Source organism: Anabrus simplex, chromosome 2 (assembly GCF_040414725.1).
Source record: "Anabrus simplex isolate iqAnaSimp1 chromosome 2, ASM4041472v1, whole genome shotgun sequence".
Lineage (NCBI taxonomy): Eukaryota > Metazoa > Arthropoda > Insecta > Orthoptera > Tettigoniidae > Anabrus > Anabrus simplex.
In genome coordinates this window covers 1,050,135,868-1,050,154,238 of record NC_090266.1, presented here as the reverse complement: position 1 = coordinate 1,050,154,238, position 18,371 = coordinate 1,050,135,868, and the positions used below count along the sequence as shown (strand labels likewise).

Sequence of the window (18,371 nt, the reverse complement as noted above, 5' to 3'; positions counted from 1 at the left end):
TGCGCAGCAAAATTTCTGTTAGGTAAGTAAATGAGCGAATGTGAGGGTAGATTTAGTAATTGGAGGAATTAGGGCGAGAATTGTTTTAGTGAGAGTTCCGATTAGAATGAATCTGACAAGTTTTATGACGCACTGAGTGACAACGCAGTTAGGGTCAACAGCAAGGATAGGATAGTGCTAATGGGCGAAATCAATGCGAGAATTCGAAATAAAACTGAAGGATACGAAAAGGTGATGGGTAAATATGGGGAATTATGGAAGCTGATAGGAGTGGGAACCGTTTACTGGACTTCAGTGCTATTATGGGATTAGCAGTTACGTATACATTCTTCAAGCATCAGACCATTCACCGCTACAAATGGGAGAGTAGGGGTAACAAATCCATAATTAACTATGTCATAACCGACTTTGAATTCAGGAAATCTATTAAGAACGTATGGGTATTCCGGGAATTTTTTGATGATACAGACCACAATCTAATCTGTAGTGAACTAAGTATCTCTAGGCCAACGATAGAGAAAGTGAAATTAGTCTGCAGACAAGTAAGGACACAAAATCTCCAGGACGAGGAAAATAGAAGTACATGGATGTGATTAGTGAAAAGCTTCGAACATTAGACAGTGAACAGGTTCAGAATACCTACAGAAAGAGAATTGTTGGCGTACAGGGATCCTGTAATAGAAACAACCAAGGAAATACCTGGGACTGTATACAAAGATGAGAAAAAGCAAACATGTTGGTGGAATGATGAAGTGAGAGCAACTTGTAAACGTAAAAGGAAGGTGTATCAGAAATAGCTCCAAACAAGTACAGATGCAGACAGGGAATTTTACGTAGATGTAAGAAACAGAGCTAAACAAATAACTGCCGAGCCAAACAAGGCATGGTAAGATTTTGGTAATAACCTGGAAAGGCTTGGTGAGGCGGCAAGGGAACCTTTCTGGACAGTAATAAAGAATCTTGGAAAGTGGTGGGAAAGGGGAGGAGGAAGGAGAAGGAAAGGGAATGAATAGTGGTTTGGACAGGTTGAAGGAATGTTTAGAAAATCTTCTCAGTTTAAAAGGAAATCTTTTTGTTGACGTCGGGAAGAACCAACCTCACGGGAGGAGGAAAATAATGCGAGTGAAATTACCCTGGAGGAAGTGGAAGGAATGATATATAAACTCCATTGTCACAAAGCAGTAGAAAGGGATGAAATTAGATCTGAAATGGTGTTATATAGTGGGATGGCGGGGATTAAATTGCTTCATAGATTGTTTTTAAATTTGCTTTACGTCGCACCGACACAGATACGTCTTACGGCGGCGATGGGACAGGAAAGGCTTAGGAGTGGGAAGGAAGCGGCAGTGGTCTTAATTAAGGTACATCCTCAGCATTTGCCTAGCGCGAAAATGGGAAACCACGGAAAACCATCTTCAGGGCTGCCGATAGTGGGGTCCGAACCCACTATCTCCCAGATGCAACTTCATATATTAACAAGAATATTGCCGAATGTTAACAAGGTACGTTCTAATTGAATGAAAGCAGTAATTACAGCTGTCTATAAGCAAGGAAACAGGAAGGATTGCAACAACAATCGAGGTATTTCATTGATCAGTAGGTATAACAGGCAAAGTGTTCTCTAATCATATTTATGTACTTCTGTCTAATTTCCTCTTCTTGGAGATTTTCTACCCTTATTCGTCTGTAGGCTGATTTCACTTCATCCTAGACTTAGAGGTTACTTAGTTCACTACAGATCAGATAGTGGTCTGTATCATAAAAATATTCCCGGAATACCCATACGTTCTTAATAGATTTCCTGAATTCAAAGTCGGTTATGATATAGTCTCTTATGGATCTGGATTCTCTACCTCCTGTGTGTAGCGGTGAATAGCCTTATGCTTGATTAATATATTCGTAAACTAATCCCATCCTAGAACAGGAGTCCATTAAACGCTTGCCATTCCCATTAGCTTTCATATCCTCCCCACACTTATTCATTAGTATCCTTCAGCTCTATTTCCAACTCTGGCATTGAAATCACTCATTAGCACTACTCTATCCTTGCTGTTGACCCTGATTACGTTGTCACTCAGTGCTTCATAAAACTTGTCAACTTCATCCTAATCTTCACCCTCACATGGTCAATAGACTGAGACAATTCTCACCCTAATTCTACGAATACTAATTCCGTTTGTTACAAAGTAATGAACACCATATCATCGTTGCGCCCGCGAAAAGCTCTATGTGAAATATTTCAATTTAGAACCTCGGCTAGTAAGGATCTGTCGACTAAGGTTCAATAGTGTACGATGATTTCAAAGAATTCTCGTTCTGAATGAGATGTGTGCTGCGGGTCAGTATTTCTCTAACAACATCGTCACACAGCGGTTTTCGCAGGCGCAACGAAGATATAAAAATATTAGCGATAACATTCTATCGTCTTAAGTCTATATGTAAAACACTATGAAATATGGCTGAATAGTGAGCCTCGCGGGCTTCGGTCAGAGTGTCCCGTGTTACATTCAGGACCGGGTCGGGGATTTCACCCGCGTCACATACTTCTTCAAACACACACTACTGTATACCACACTACAAACAGCCACAGAAACACACAATAGTGAATGCATCCCTCCACACTGGGTTGGTGGGCAGGACGGGCATCCGGCTGTAAAACAGTCCACACGTGCGACGAAGTTCGCACCCGTGACCGCAGCAGAGTGCGAGAATAATAATAATAATAATAATAATAATAATAATAATAATAATAATAATAATAATAATAATAATAATAATAATAATAATAATAATAATACTGATAATAATAATAATAATAATGATAATATCCCGTTAGAGGAGAGATCCTCACTTGGACTATGTGTAAGTAGGGTAGCATCCTGCTTCATGAAACTACCGAGCTAGGAACATTTTAAGCAAGCCTCGGACCTATGGGAGTAACGGAGTCCCACTCCCATTTGACAGGCGAGGGACTCCTTGGAAACAACTTGGCGAACGAAATGGAATTCGATGGGGAGCTGTCAATATTAATGGGGCTTATGGAAGAAAGAAAGTAGAACTGGCTGAGTCAGCAAAGAGGATGCATCTGGATGTGCTAGGAGTAAGTGATATTCGGGTAAGGGGAGATAACGAGGAAGATATAGAAGATTATAAAGTGTACTTGACGGGTGTTAGAAAGGGAAGGGCAGAGTCTGGGATAGGGCTCCTTATCAGGAATACCATTGTACGGAACATAGTTTCTGTTAGGCACGTAAATGAGCGAATGATGTGGGTAGATTTATCAGTTGGAGGAATTAGGACTAGAATTGTGTCCGTGTATTCACCATGTGAGGGTACGAATGAGGATGAAGTTGACAAGTTTTATGAAGCATTGAGTGACATCGTGATCAGGGTCAACAGCAAGGATAGAATAGTGCTAATGGGCGATTTCAATGCGAGAGTTGGGAATAGAACTGAAGGATACGAAAGGGTGATTGGTAAATGTGGGGAAGATATGGAAGCAAATGGGAATGGGAAACGTTTGCTGGACTTCTGTGCTAGTATGGGTTTAGCTGTTACGAATACATTCTTCACCGGGCGAGTTGGCCGTGCGCGTAGAGGTGCGCGACTGTGAGCTTGCATCCGGGAGATAGTAGGTTCGAATCCCACTATCGGCAGCCCTGAAAATGGTTTTCCGTGGTTTCCCATTTTCACACCAGGCAAATGCTGGGGCTGTACCTTAATTAAGGCCAAGGCCGCTTCCTTCCAACTCCTAGGCTTTTCCTATCCCATCGTCGCCATAAGACCTATCTGTGTCGGTGCGACGTAAAGCCCATAGCAAAAAAAATATATACATTCTTCTAGCATAAGGCTATTCACCGCTACACATGGGAGGCTAGGGGACCAGATCCATAATAGACTATATCTCTACAGACTTCGAATTCAGGAAATCTGTTAGGAATGTACGTGTTTTCCGCGGATTTTTCGATGATACAGACCACTATCTGAACTGTAGTGAACTAAGTATCTCTAGGCCTAGGGTAGAGAAAGTGAAATCTGTCTGCAAACGAATAAGGGTAGAAAATCTCCAGGACGAACAAATTAGACGGAAGTACATGGATATGATTAGTGAGAAGTTTCGAACAGTAAACATTAAGCAGGTTCAGGATATAGAAAGTGAATGGGTGGCATACAGGGATGCTGTAGTAGAAACAGCAAGGGAATGCCTAGGAACAACTGTGTGTAAAGATGGGAAAAGGCGAACATCTTGGTGGAATGATGAAGTGAGAGCAGCTTGTAAACGTAAAGAGAAGGCTTATCAAAAATGGCTCCAAACAAGGGCCGAGGCAGACAGGGAGTTGTACGTAGATGAAAGAAACAGAGCGAAACAAATAGTTGTTGAATCCAAAAAGAAGTCCTGGGAAGATTTTGGTAACAACTTGGAAAGGCTAGGTCAAGCAGCAGGGAAACCTTTCTGGACAGTAATAAAGAATCTTAGGAAGGGAGGGAAAAAGGAAATGAACAGTGTTTTGAGTAATTCAGGTGAACTCATAATAGATCCCAGGGAATCGCTGGAGAGGTGGAGGGAATATTTTGAACATCTTCTCAATGTAAAAGGAAATCATTCTGGTGGTGTTGTGAACAGCCAAGCAAATGGGGAGGAGGAAAATGATGTTGGTGAAATTATGCTTGAGGAAGTGGAAAGGATGGTAAATAAACTCCATTGTCATAAGGCAGCAGGAATAGATGAAATTAGACCTGAAATGGTGAAGTATAGTGGGAAGGCAGGGATGAAATGGCTTCATAGAGTAGTAAAATTAGCATGGAGTGTTGGTAAGGTACCTTCAGATTGGGCAAAAGCAGTAATTGCACCTATCTATAAGCAAGGGAACAGGAAGGATTGCAACAACTATCGAGGTATCTCATTGATTAGTATACCAGGCAAAGTATTCACTGGCATCTTGGAAGGGAGGGTGCAATCAGTCGTTGAGAGGAAGCTGGATGAAAACCAGTGTGGCTTCAGACCACAGAGAGGCTGTCAGGATCAGATTTTCAGTATGCGCCATGTAATTGAAAAATGCTACGAGAGGAATAGGCAGTTGTGTTTATGTTTTGTAGATCTAGAGAAAGCTTATGACAGGGTACCGAGGGAAAAGATGTTCGCCATACTGGGGGACTATGGAATTAAAGGCAGATTATTAAAAGCAATCGAAGGCATTTATGTTGACAATTGGGCTTCAGTGAGAATTGATGGTAGAATGAGTTCTTGGTTCAGGGTACTTACAGGAGTCAGAAAAGGCTGTAATCTTTCACCTTTGCTGTTCGTAGTTTACATGGATCATCTGCTGAAAGGTATAAAATGGCAGGGAGGGATTCAATTAGGTGGAAATGTAGTAAGCAGTCTGGCCTATGCTGACGATTTGGTCCTAATGGCAGATTGTGCCGAAAGCCTACAGTCTAATATCTGGGAACTAGAAAATAGGTGCAATGAGTATGGTATGAAAATTAGCCTCTCGAAGACTAAATTGATGTCAGTAGGTAAGAAATTCAACAAAATTGAATGTCTAATTGGTGATACAAAGCTAGAACAGATCAATAATTTCAAGTATTTAGGTTGTGTGTTTTCCCAGGATGGTAATATAGTAAGTGAGATTGAATCAAGGTGTCGTAAAGCTAATTCAGTGAGCTCGCAGTTGTGATCAACAGTATTCTGTAAGAAGGAAGTCAGCTCCCAGACGAAATTATCTTTACATCGGTCTGTTTTCAGACCAACTTTGCTTTACGTGAGCGAAAGCTGGGTGGACTCAGGATATCTTATTCATAAGTTAGAAGTAACAGACATGAAAGTAGCAAGAATGATTGCTGGTACAATTGTGGGAACAATGGAAGGATGGTACTCGGAATGAGGAGATAAAGGCTAATTTAGGAATGAACTCGATGGATGAAGCTGTACGCATAAACCGGCTTCGGTGGTGGGGTCATGTGAGGCGAATGGAGGAGGATAGGTTACCTAGGAGAATAATGGAGTCTGCTATGGAGGGTAAGAGAAGTAGAGGTAGACCAAGACGACGATGGTTAGACTCGGTTTCTAACGATTTAAAGATAGGAGGTATAGAACTAAATGAGGCCACGACACTAGTTGCAAATCGAGGATTGTGGCGACGTTTAGTAAATTAACAGAGGCTTGCAGACTGAACGCTGAAAGGCATAACAGTCTATAATGATAATGTATGTATGTATGTATAATAATAATAATAATAATAATAATAATAATAATAATAATAATAAGAAGAAGAAGAAGAAGAAGAAGAAGAAGAAGAAGAAGAAGGAACACCTCACATTTATTTAAAGTAAATGGCGACTGGCAGAATGAAATGGCGCGAATTATCTAAGAAAGAAGTTGAAATAAAGACTGTTTACAGTTCGGTGACATGTGCCCTAGTGGATAATAAGTTGTCTCTTGAAAATTTTAATATTTTGTGTGTCAAATTTGTCACGGGGGTTAAGAATATAATTTGAACTGCAGTGATATACTCGGAAGGATGGTTTGATACCAGCAGGAAATAATGTCCTGCTATATAAAGAACAAGAATGATGAATTAAAACTCTGACTAATTATACTAGGCAGTGTTACAAACGGAATGCCATTGGTAAACTCTACTGTAGATGCGGAGTATGTCCATAAACCAGCGTCCTCTGAAGACACAATAAGCGGTAGACGTGTTTAAGATATAATAATAATTTTATTTGCTTTACGTCCCACTAACTACTTTTACGGTTTTCGGAGACACCGAGGTGCCAGAATTTAATCCCGCGGGAGAACTTTTACGTGCCAGTAAATCTACTGAAACGAGGCTGACGTATGTTAGCACCTTCAAATACCACCGGACCGAGCCAGGATCGAACCTGCCAATTTGGAGTCAGAAGTCCAGTGCCTCAACCGTCTGAGGCACTCAGTCCCGCCATTTAAGATGTAATAGAAGCATATTATTCTCATCACTAAAAAGACTTATCCGTAGTTTCCCATTTTCACACCGGACAAATGCTGGGGTTGTGCCTTAATTAAGACCACGACCGCTTCTTTACCTTTCGCACCCTTGCCTCACCGAAAACCTTCTATGTGTTTGTGAGGCGTTATGCCACCAGAAAGGAAACGACACAACTTCTCAAAATACATTTCACTCTCCCAGTGACTATTATCGGCACACCTTTTCTGGATAGACTTACACCCTAGTGCTGAATCGGTAGACCTCGGCAATCTTCGAGATTCGTACTGGCAACCACTGAAACACAAACTATGAATCGCGTATGCATCGCTGTGCGATATCTGGCGTACACTTTACGTACTAGCACTGTTGTTGTTTACACAGCAAGGCCACACTATAGACTTCGTGCTAGGAACAAGATTCGCATCGAGAAATGTTATATAATGTTATATAATGTGTGTGTGACACAGTTGTTGGCTTAAGATAATAACGGTTTCGAAACTTCATATCGATCGATCATATTATCGATTCAATTCAGATTTCGTTTCCATTCAGTTGGCAGCACTACCGGAACCAGGAGAGCTCCCTCCTTACTCCTCACCCCCGTACACAAATCTATCCAGAAAAAGTTTGCCGATAATACCTGCACAAGCTAGAGAGAGTTCTGTACAAACAAAGGGCCTCACAGCTGATGTGAGAAACAATCTGGGGAGTGGAGGTCCCGTGGCTATGATCAACATATTTGACAGTCACGTAAGGAATGGGTTGGTGCTTCTAGGCATTCATCGTGAAAACCACGGTACAAGAGGAAAAGTGCCACAAAACTTACTAAAATATGCTGAAGACAACAATGGTGAAAGCTTTATAATAGAAGTAAGGGCGTCATTACCCACTTAATTTTTATTATACAAGTGAATGATGATTTTATTTATAGCAGCCTGGCTGAATGGCGCAGACGGTTGAGGCGCTGGCCTCCTGACCCCAACATGGCAGGTTCGATCCTGGCTTAGTCCGGTGGAATTTGAAGGTGCCGAAATACGTTCGCCTCGTGTCGGTAGATTTACTGGCACGTAAAAGATCTCCTGCGAGACTAAATTCCAGCACCTCGGCATCTCCGAAAATCGAAAAAGTAGTTAGTGGGACGAAAAAACAATAACATTATTATGCCTATAGGAACCACATACGCAAACAACACAACCCGTCCCTCCCTTCGGAAATCTCTAGCTACAGCATGTATTTTTATCAGGAATGCTGTCTCTGCTACACGATTAAAACACCAAATGAGATATGAATGTAAAGAAAGGTAGTACTTTGAACATTTGAATTTACGCAGAGTTCTCTTCCATACCCCAGTATGTACTTCTACTTACTGTGTCTCACGCTATTCCATTAACATTATTTTTAGCCTGTCACAGAACAAGGCAGCACTTCCTAGAGCTTTTAATTTAGTGCCGGAAAGCCGAGAGTGATTCACCTTGTAAGTATGCCCAGAACCATTTTCTTCTGTTGCTAATAGGGATGACCACTAACATGAAATCTGTGTGGCACTTCCTTCTACTACAGAAATAGACGAAATTATCACTTATTCCAACAAATAATAATAATAATAATAATAATAATAATAATAATAATAATAATAATAATAATAATAATAATAATAATAATAATAATAATATTTTTTCCCAACAATTGTCTCCTCGATCGATAGCATTTCTCCATGACTCTCATTTATTACAACGTTTTTAACCAATTCAGTGACGAAAACGTTTTTGTTGTGTTATTCTAATTGATTAGTCCTTAACCTTGAACAGTTTCTCCGACATATGTATTTCGCAGGTTACGACTCGTTGGTTGAATGGTCAACGTACTGGCCTTCGGTTCAGAGGGCCCGGGTTCGATTCCCGACCGGGTCGGGGATTTCAATCTCTTCTGATTAATTATTCTGGCTCGGGGACTGGGTGCATGTGTCCGTCCCAACACTCTCCTCATCATATTCGGAAAACATACCACACTACCAACCACCACAGGAACACGCAATAGTGCTTACATCCCTCCATATAGGGTTGGCGTCAGGAAGAGCATCCGGTCATAAAACAGTGCCAAATCCATTTGTGCGACGCAATTCGCACCCGCGGCCCCACAGGTGTGGGAGAAAGCGGTAGGAAAAGAAGAAGATGTATTTCGCAGGTTACATCCGATAGTAGAGTACTTGTACTTACGAAAATTTATCTGTTATAAATAGCAACAGGCTTTGTAATCAGTTTATTTTGTACTAGAGATGGATAATTTGGAGGAGAAAATTCAAGTTTCTTTTCTTAGAAATGCTTATAAAAATGGCAGAGTTTAGCTTCGTTCAAGTTCAAGATGGTACACGATTAGAAATGGTAAGGAGCCTCTTGTATCATTTTGGCACATATTTATTTGACGTCACTATAGCTCTACTAACAGTTTACGAACTTTACTGTCTGACAGCCGGAGCTTTAAATTCAGTACTTATTATTATTAATTATGAATAATTATTAAATATTAAATAATAATATAATCTAAAGGCAGGGAATGTGGCAGCCAGTGAATTCTCACCAAGGCTGCCGCGGTTCCAATCTCGATCAATGCATGTGGTATTTTTAAAATAATGAAAAGTTACGTCCTTGTGATTCGGATTCCACGTATGAGTGGAGGTACCGTGGCTATGATCACCATATTTGACCGTCACGTAAAAAATTAAGCTGCTTAACATGTAAGCAATTGACAAAATACGGAGAAGAAAATAATTAAAAGCCTGCTATTAATGAGAAGGAAATAATTAAGTCTACTGTTATTAAGTAGTGTACCTGTAGAAGATACACCTTGAAATCTTACGGTACAATGCCGGTGAATTGACTGGAGGATGCCTGTATCAGTTCTTTTTTCTTTACTACTGGCTTTACGTCGCACCGACACAGATAGGTCTCATGGAGACGATGGGATAGGAAAGGTCCAGAAGTGAGAAGAAAGCGGCCTTGGCCTTAATTAAGGTACAGCCCCAAAATTTGCCTGGTGCGAAAATGGGAAACCGCGTAAAACCATCTTCAGGCCTGCCGACAGTTGGGTTTGAACCCACTATCTCCCGGATGCAAGTTCACAGCTGCGCGGTCCTAACCGCACGGCCAACTCAACCTGTACCAGTTCTGAGAAGCTTTAAGACTGCCCTGAATTACCAAGAGACACAAGAGATTACTGGTTTCATTTGTAGGGTAAACGTCTTCACCAACACAAGAAGATGTTGACCAAATGAACAGTACAAGTTTTCATAATTATGATGATTTATACACAAACATGCTCATTTCTTCATCACGGCCGTGATCTACCCACACATAACAGAAACGTTTCCCATCACTTATGTACTGAAAAATTCAGGACAATAGATACAAACGTGGACTTAAAACATGTAATTGATGAAACGTATCAATCCGCAGGCAGGGTAAGATACAATGCAATGTATCTTCAGCAACTATTACTCAACAACTGACAAAAAATAAGTAATAATGGAAAACACAGGTCTGTCATAAACCACGGAACCACTGGAACGTGATTTTCAATTTCGAAAATTTCACTTGAATGACAGGAATCAAATCGTTGCCGTCTTCGACAAACAAATGAATGAATGTCGATTCACTTTGCTTTATGGACGTCAACGTCAGCTCCTTAACTCTTTATCATCTGGCAGAGACTTGAACATTTTGTCTTCGTATGCCTCCTTTAATCGATTCTTCCTTAATTTAACCTAGCTCATTTCCTTCATATTCCTTTTTTCTCTTCTCATTGCTCTCACCTCTATTGTACATAATGCAATACTTATTTTTTTCTGTACTATACCGTTACTTATGTGTCATGTCTGTATTTATCTTACCGTGCCTAGCTCGTATAAGTTCTTCTCTTCGTTTTCCTTTCAGTATTTAATTTTATTCGTTCTTTTCATTTTAATTTATGTTTTATTGTTAATTTTTGTGTCACTACAGTTATTTTCTTCCGCTGCTTTTGTCATTAGATGATTTTTCTTAATTGCTCTTTCATTTCATTTTTTAAGTTTGCATTGTGTTACTCCATTGAAAATATATATTTTTCATTGCGGAACTCTATAATTCGGCATCTCGCGGTTTTGGTTTCCCAAATAAAATAAATAAAAATAAATAAAGTTTTGTAGTTATGTCCATATCCTTTTTTGCATACCATACACTAATGTGTCAAGCAATCGTTGGTCGACTTTATCTCATATTTTGATGTAGATCTTGTAGATTTTGCAGTCTCTCAGGACGTCCAAAAGACAGATTGCTTTAACTGACCTCAGACACCTTCAATAGGGTTCGTGTCACGTGAACAACGAAGCCACTGTCGTCGGGCGACAATGGCATTCTGAAGAAATACACTGATGATTCCTGGTCGAAGGACGCGTGAGTTTTCGTCTTTGATGATTAGATAGTGGCAGCTGCTTGCCATCAGACTGAGAGGGCTGCAAGTATGTGTAAAAGAGAATAGTGTTGAAACTAAATATATTAATTGGTGTTTTATCAGGGCATATATTATTTAAGAGAATGTCAATGTGCGCCGTCGGTGCTGTAGAATTGTAAACACCAGCCCTGAGCCCTCACTGTCCGATCTGGACCGGCTAACGCTGTGATTAGTTCTCCCCTACGAAATCCGGTGATATGGTTGCAAACATTGGCCAGAGGAAGTTGTGTTGACATTTAAGAGCCTCGCAATTGCCCTGAATCACCAGGGGAGGCAACTGGTGACCCCAAAACATCACTGAGCCTCCGTCTTTCTGCGCTCGTCGAGTGTTGTGTGTGATACACTTTCGTGACCTCCTGCCAATGCTGTAGAGTCCATTCTGGATGGTGTGCTCTATGATGTCGATATATAAGAACTGGACCTCAGCAAGGCCGTCGTGAAGAATGGCGCTATGCAAGCTTTTAGTGGGTAATCAGTAATTACACACAACCTGCTGCAGCCAAGAAATCATTTTCTGCACGGCGGCTTTGGTCCAGGGGTACCTTTGAGCTGTAAGTTCCACAGAGCGCAGTTGTAACCCGTGGTCTACTTATGCCAGACAATTCCTGAAAAGTGCCGGTATTCATGTACTGATTCCACGTCCTAACCACGTCAGTTTTATTCATTCACACACGTCTGGCAATTAAACTCGTTGATAGTCCTCACTGACATAAGGCGATCATGAGAAACGATGAAGCTTCGACACTTTTCTTGTCGTCATAGCCTAACTTCCTCAAAGTAGTCAGTGTTTAAAAAAGGAACGAAAATGCTTGCTTCGTGACGGAACGACCTTAATTAATATGCTTCCAGTCCTTCGATGTAATTCTTTTTTTCTTTCTCCTTTACGCGAGAGAGATTTACGAGCAGGTTTGTTAATATTTACTTTCAGTTTAAACATATCTGTTCAACATCGAAGACAGCTGAAGTGCCTTGCAGAGGTAACTTTTCGACGTGTGTATCTTCGTGACAGCCCTAGAGCTCACTAGATAAACAATGTGGAGCAAAGCAAGCTTGAAATTTTACATAGCTTAAAGGCGGACGTGAAAGCTGAGTTACTTCAACGCTATCATATCTCGAAGATGACCGAGGTTCCAATTCAGGTCAGTACAAATGAGATTTTCGATGTAAAATGTACGTCACACTGGTTCAGATTTCACTTAATATTGTAAGAACGGAAGCTCATGCCATATTATTAATAAGCACGTCAACTTCCAAGTTTGCTTTTTACGCACGTTTAAATAATGTGATCATAAGCGACGATAACTAAAGTTATATATGGAATTCGACCCACATCGAATGACACTGCATCTCAAAAATATCACGTGCAATGACTGAACTCGAAACGCAGCTGCCTTGGAAAGAAAATAGCTTACAGTTGAACGTGACTACTATATTATGATCATAGCCAAGGTGTGTCCAGTTTTATGTGCATTCTGAACTACCAGAACGTTACTTTTCTTTACAGAAATTCCACATGCATTGGCTGGGATTCGAACAGTGACCCACTTACAAGGGGACCTTGCCAACATATCTACACCGTTTTGATGATGATGATGATGATGATGATGATGATGATGATGATGATTGTTGTTTAAAGGGGCCTAACATCTAAGTCATTGGCTCCTCTCCACAGTTTTGATCCTTTTTCAATATATGAGCAAGCTATTACGAGAAATTTCACCAATTCAGGTTGCAATTACGAGAAAATGGAATTTGAATATTTCTAGAGTGCTTCACAAGACCAGTATGCGACTCATTAAAGGAACGTGTGGCAATACGAGTAAGGTCTCCGTTTCACGTTGTGTTTTCGTGGATTTGTTTTAAAGTTCAGTTTGTACGTTATTTGCGTTACAAACACATTTAAGGTATGCGCAGTAATATGCATTTAACAATATTGATTGTCTAATATGGTAATTGTATGTGTCTCTGCGGGAAATGGGATGTATTGAAAATATGAGTAGAGCCTACGTCATTGTTAAATGTTGATTGTTTCAAGAACTATGTGGCTTCAGTTATAACTGATGACTGCGAGTTTGGTATCACCGTGGAACACCCAGCAGTTGAGTAGTTTTTGTTTTATGTATGGGTAAAGGATTGTAACCAAAGCGTTCTCAAACTCTTTCACCGAGTGAGTTGGCCGTGCGGTTAGGGTCGCGTAGCCGTGAGCTTGCATTTGGGATATAGTGCGTTCGAATACCACCGCCGCCAGCCATGAAAATGATTTTTTGTGGTTTCCCATTTTCACAGCAAGAAAATGCTGGGTTGTACCGTACCTTAATTAAGGCCATGACCGCTACCTTCCCAATCCTATCCCTTTCACAACCTTGCGTCGCCAAAAACTTTCGATTTGTTAGTCGAATAATAATAATTTCGTGTGGCTATTTCTAGCCGAGTGCAGCCCTTGTAAGGCAGACCCTCCGATGAGGGTGGGCGGCATCTGCCATGTGTAGGTAACTGCGTGTTATTGTGGTGGAGGATAGTGTTATGTGTGGTGTGTGAGTTGCAGGAATGTTGTGGACAGCACAAACACCCAGCCCCCGAGCCATTGGAATTAACCAATTAAGGTTAAAATCCCCGACCCGGCCGGGACCCTCTGGACCGAAGGCCATTACGCTGACCATTCAGCCAACGAGTCGGACGTTAGTCGAATAATTGCAAGGAATAAACTGTTATAAAAAATTAACAATGAAGTAGGCCTATAACCAGCTAATAACAATGTTCATTCATTGCACATGATAAATTTTGTCCACCTATAATAGAATAAATATTTCTGTCTAGATTATGATACACTGCAAATTGGGTCGTGTGCAGGGTGGTTGTACAACTCGGGCCGATTTGTCACAAGCTATCTCGTGGGCGCCTAGCATATGTTACGAATTAATTGAGTGCAGCGAGTAGATTAGTTCTATTATATTAGTAAATTATTACAGTCGATGATGTCGGAAAAGGAGAAAGAGGTGTGGAAGGAGATGATGGAACCATACAAAGACATGTCCTGTCTATGGGATATTTCAAGATCCTTTTATCTCAATTGAGATATGCGCAATTAAACGTTAGCAATGTTACTAGATAAATATAAACTGGTCGATAAGAACGCGACCACCTCTGTTTTAAAAAGGAAAATGGAAAATATGTGGTGACACGGCTGCACTAAGTTGCAAATCTTCGTAACTCGTTCAGTTTGCTAAAAATCTTAGTCTTGGTACAATTTGCTTTACGTCGCACTGACGGCGACGATCGGTTAGGAGTGGGAAGAAAGCGGCTGTGGCCATAATTAAAGTACAGCCCCAGCATTTGCCTTGTGTGAAAATTGGAAAGTACGGAAAACCATTTTCAAGGCTGCCGACAGTGGAGTTCTAACCCAATATCCTAACCCAATATCTCCCGAATGCAAGCTCACAGCTGCGCGCCCCTATCCGCACAGCCAAATCGCTAGGTATTTCAAGTCTTTTTTTTTTGCTAGGGGCTTTACGTCGCACCGACACAGATAGGTCTTATGGCGACGATGGGATAGGAAAGGCCTAGGAGTTGGAAGGAAGCGGCCGTGGCCTTAATTAAGGTACAGCCCCAGCATTTGCCTGGTGTGAAAATGGGAAACCACGGAAAACCATCTTCAGGGCTGCCGATAGTGGGATTCGAACCTACTATCTCCCGGATGCAAGCTCACAGCCGCGCGCCTCTACGCGCACGGCCAACTCGCCCGGTATTTCAAGTCTTAAAAGTCGCTCATGAACACTCACACTTTCTCTCATTACACTGTCTTGTTTCTCTATTAAATGAGCTACAATATCGAGCGATTTATTGAAAGTGCCGATATCCCTTCGTACAAAGTTTCTAAAATCGAATGGTTCTAGTTATTCAGTAATATTTGTATGACTAAATGATTTTCTCTGTAATAAACTCTAGTTAGCCCAATATTTTCTCTTCAATACCGACTTCAGTGACAACAAAGTCAATGCAATTCCTATTTTTTGAACGTTAGAAAATGAAGGAGCTATGATCACGCGTGTTTTCAGAGCAGAGCGAGCCAGCCTACTGCAGATCGGGCCCAGCAGATTGTGTCGTGTGTAGATGCCTTAAGCAACATCAGGAGCAGAGTAGCAATAACAGCCAAATTACATGAATGTCAAACATGTTAATGCTACTTTCTGCTTGGTATATACTCGTGCGTTCCCATCACTAAGTTTTTGGATATGCATTAGGAAAATATTAAAAAGAACAAAAACATTAACTACATAGTAATATAATTTTGTAAAGATTTTAAAATAAATATTATCATTGTACTTCTCACGACACAGTCCTCTCGCATTATAATTGCAGTAGGTCCTTCTGAATGAAGAAATATTTCAGGAAAGAATGTCCCTTGAATATTTCTGAAATACTTCTGAACTTGGTGATTTTGTTACCCGAAATGAATCACAGATCTTCAACTGGAAGCAAGTAAACAAGAATTTCATTCCCTTCCACTATCACAATGTCTATCTTTAAATTAGATTGCATGTTATAAAGTTCTAATTCGGGTTAGACCTGAAGTGTTCAGAAGAAATCCAGTTGAAATTTGAATCTGCTAGAAGATATGTCGTATAATAAACACTGTGTCGGAAATTCATAAAAAGTACAAGTGATTTCACGGGAATTCAGTCTGTCTGAAAAATGCAAATCTAATTTTCTAGAAGAAGTTAAAAAGATGTACCTAGAAAGTGTTCTGTTATTATCTTGTAAAGAGTGGCAGAGGAGTGCTGAGGTTATTTCTAAAATATAAAATGAGCAATAGCGGGACACTTCTTACCTGGTCTACTTCCTTCAGATGTTCTCCTCTGGGGAGTTTCGCCAGCGAAGTACCTCCTTATTTCTTTTCTAGCACTACTCGTGGCCAGTACAGGGATTCCTGTGAAAGAGGTCAATCGTAAGTATGTTAACATCGAAAGAAGAAAAATCATATGAACCAATATACAGTGCAATGGCTTAACATTTTTAAAATATGCAAATGGTACGAGTACATTCTAGGTCTATCTGAGAGACACATTTACCCCAAGTTGCAAATTGATTTCGTTTCAGAACCATGCTAACTTCAACTACCTGGGGTATTCTCTGAATGTGATGGACCGTCCGTTTCCTCGATAGGTGACAATATGCTCTTGGGTACTGAATTCATAGTTATTACCCTATAGGTAAACAGAAACAGGTAACGTGGTTTTGCAGGAAGACAGACTCCCTCTAGTTAGTGTGAAAATGTTGAAGTATTTCCTCTCATCAGCTCTATCGCAAAGACCGCCGGCTTCTTTTTATGCAACTCAACTTCTTATGTCATCCGAGCAAATACCCAGATTGAACTGTGTGACGGACTGATTTGGTACCGGAAAGAAGTGACGGCGGTCACTCACTGCACTCAACTCTGCGCATCTATCCCCTTAGCGAGCCCGCGCTGATACAACCCGCATTTCACCAGCATCCTTCCAGAGGACCCTTGTGCTCTACTGGGGGTGTGGCGTTGGCCTAGAGTGGGAGGCGCGATGACTAGACGGAAGATAGTGGAAACTACTGTTGCGCAAATTCACGGACAGTTACTAGTGAATTACAATACTAAACCACTGAAGTTTACGTGCGCTTCTAAGAACAGCGAGAGCTTTCCCTGTCTGATTAAAAGTATTGGCTTCCGGTTTAGAGGTTTCAAGTACAGTACTTGACTCCAGTAAACTATCCCCGTGTGAATTAGGCCTAAAAGAAAACAGATTTAGTGGGTGCAGATCAAAGAGATCATAGGACAGGCGTAATTAGCTCAGTGGCTTCGCTGCTGGCTTCCCACCCGGAAGACTGAGGTTTGAGTCCCGGCCGATCCTGAGTTGAGACTTTCAACTCTAAAATCATGTGGTGCCAGGAAGGGCATCTGGACTTAAAAATGAGCCTAGGTGGCTCCAGCGACCCCAAAATTAACTGGGATAAGCTGAAGAAATGTTTATCCCCGACCAGGGGCGTAACACTAGGGCCTGCAGGACCTACCATGCAGGCGGGCCCGAGTCTTTATGGGGAACTGCAGACTTCTCTCAAAAATATAAATTCTTTTGCTAGTGGCTTTACGTCGCACCGACACAGATAGGTCTTATGTCGACGATGGGACAGGAAAGGCCTAGGAGTTGGAAGGAAGCGGCCGTGGCCTTAATTAAGGTACCGCCCCAGCATTTGCCTGTTGTTTAAAATGGAAAACCACGGGAAACCATCTTCAGGGTTGCTGACAGTGGGATTCGAACCCACTATCTCCCAGATGCAAGCTCACAGCCGCACGCCTCTAATCGCGTGGCCGACTCGCCCGGTGCAGAAATAAAAACCATAGCCTAATGTCACTCTATACGGAAATGGTCTAGGTGGTTTTGTGAAATCAGTAGAAAATTTTAATTTTTCTTTAACAATTTGTTCGTAGAGGAGTTGCAGCAGTTTATTCTGTTGCGTGTAGTACAGCACTGCCGTAAAATATACTTGTCCTTGCCACAACACCGCGAAACGTATCTCAGAAAAGACCTGCACCAAATTATTTAAAATAATTACAACTATGAAAATTGATACCAAAATAGTATACAGTATATTAGTTAGGAAATGATGCTACCTTGATGTGTAGAGCACCTGAGATTGAATTATGCGCAAATTTTGCAGAACATTTAACTTTTGTCACACATTTATTCGATAACAGTGTATAATGTCAAATAGAAGTGATTCGGAGTATCTGTGGAACGCAGAGGTGAAAGAAGGTGCGAGCTTGAATGGGTCTAAGTAAAATGTCAAGAATTGAATTAAAACTTTAACAAAGGTTATATTTCTTTCATTATAAAAACAAACTTAAACAAATTTCCACAAGGGAAAAATAACAGTCAGGTACATTGCCAA

General features: G+C 41.0%; 1 protein-coding gene across 3 annotated transcripts in view; it reads right to left on the bottom strand.

The window, feature by feature from the left end:
- puc (puckered) overlaps positions 1-18,371 on the bottom strand; it is a 200,493-nt gene that overhangs the window by 144,302 nt on the left and 37,820 nt on the right. For 2 of the 3 annotated variants that reach the window (XM_067141978.2, XM_067141980.2), the window contains exon 2: positions 16,282-16,380. In XM_067141978.2, the coding sequence (XP_066998079.1) occupies positions 16,282-16,380 (99 nt within the window). Of the gene's footprint in view, positions 1-16,281; positions 16,381-16,571; positions 16,728-18,371 lie in introns of those variants that run through there. The other variant, XM_067141977.2, reaches the window with a different exon arrangement.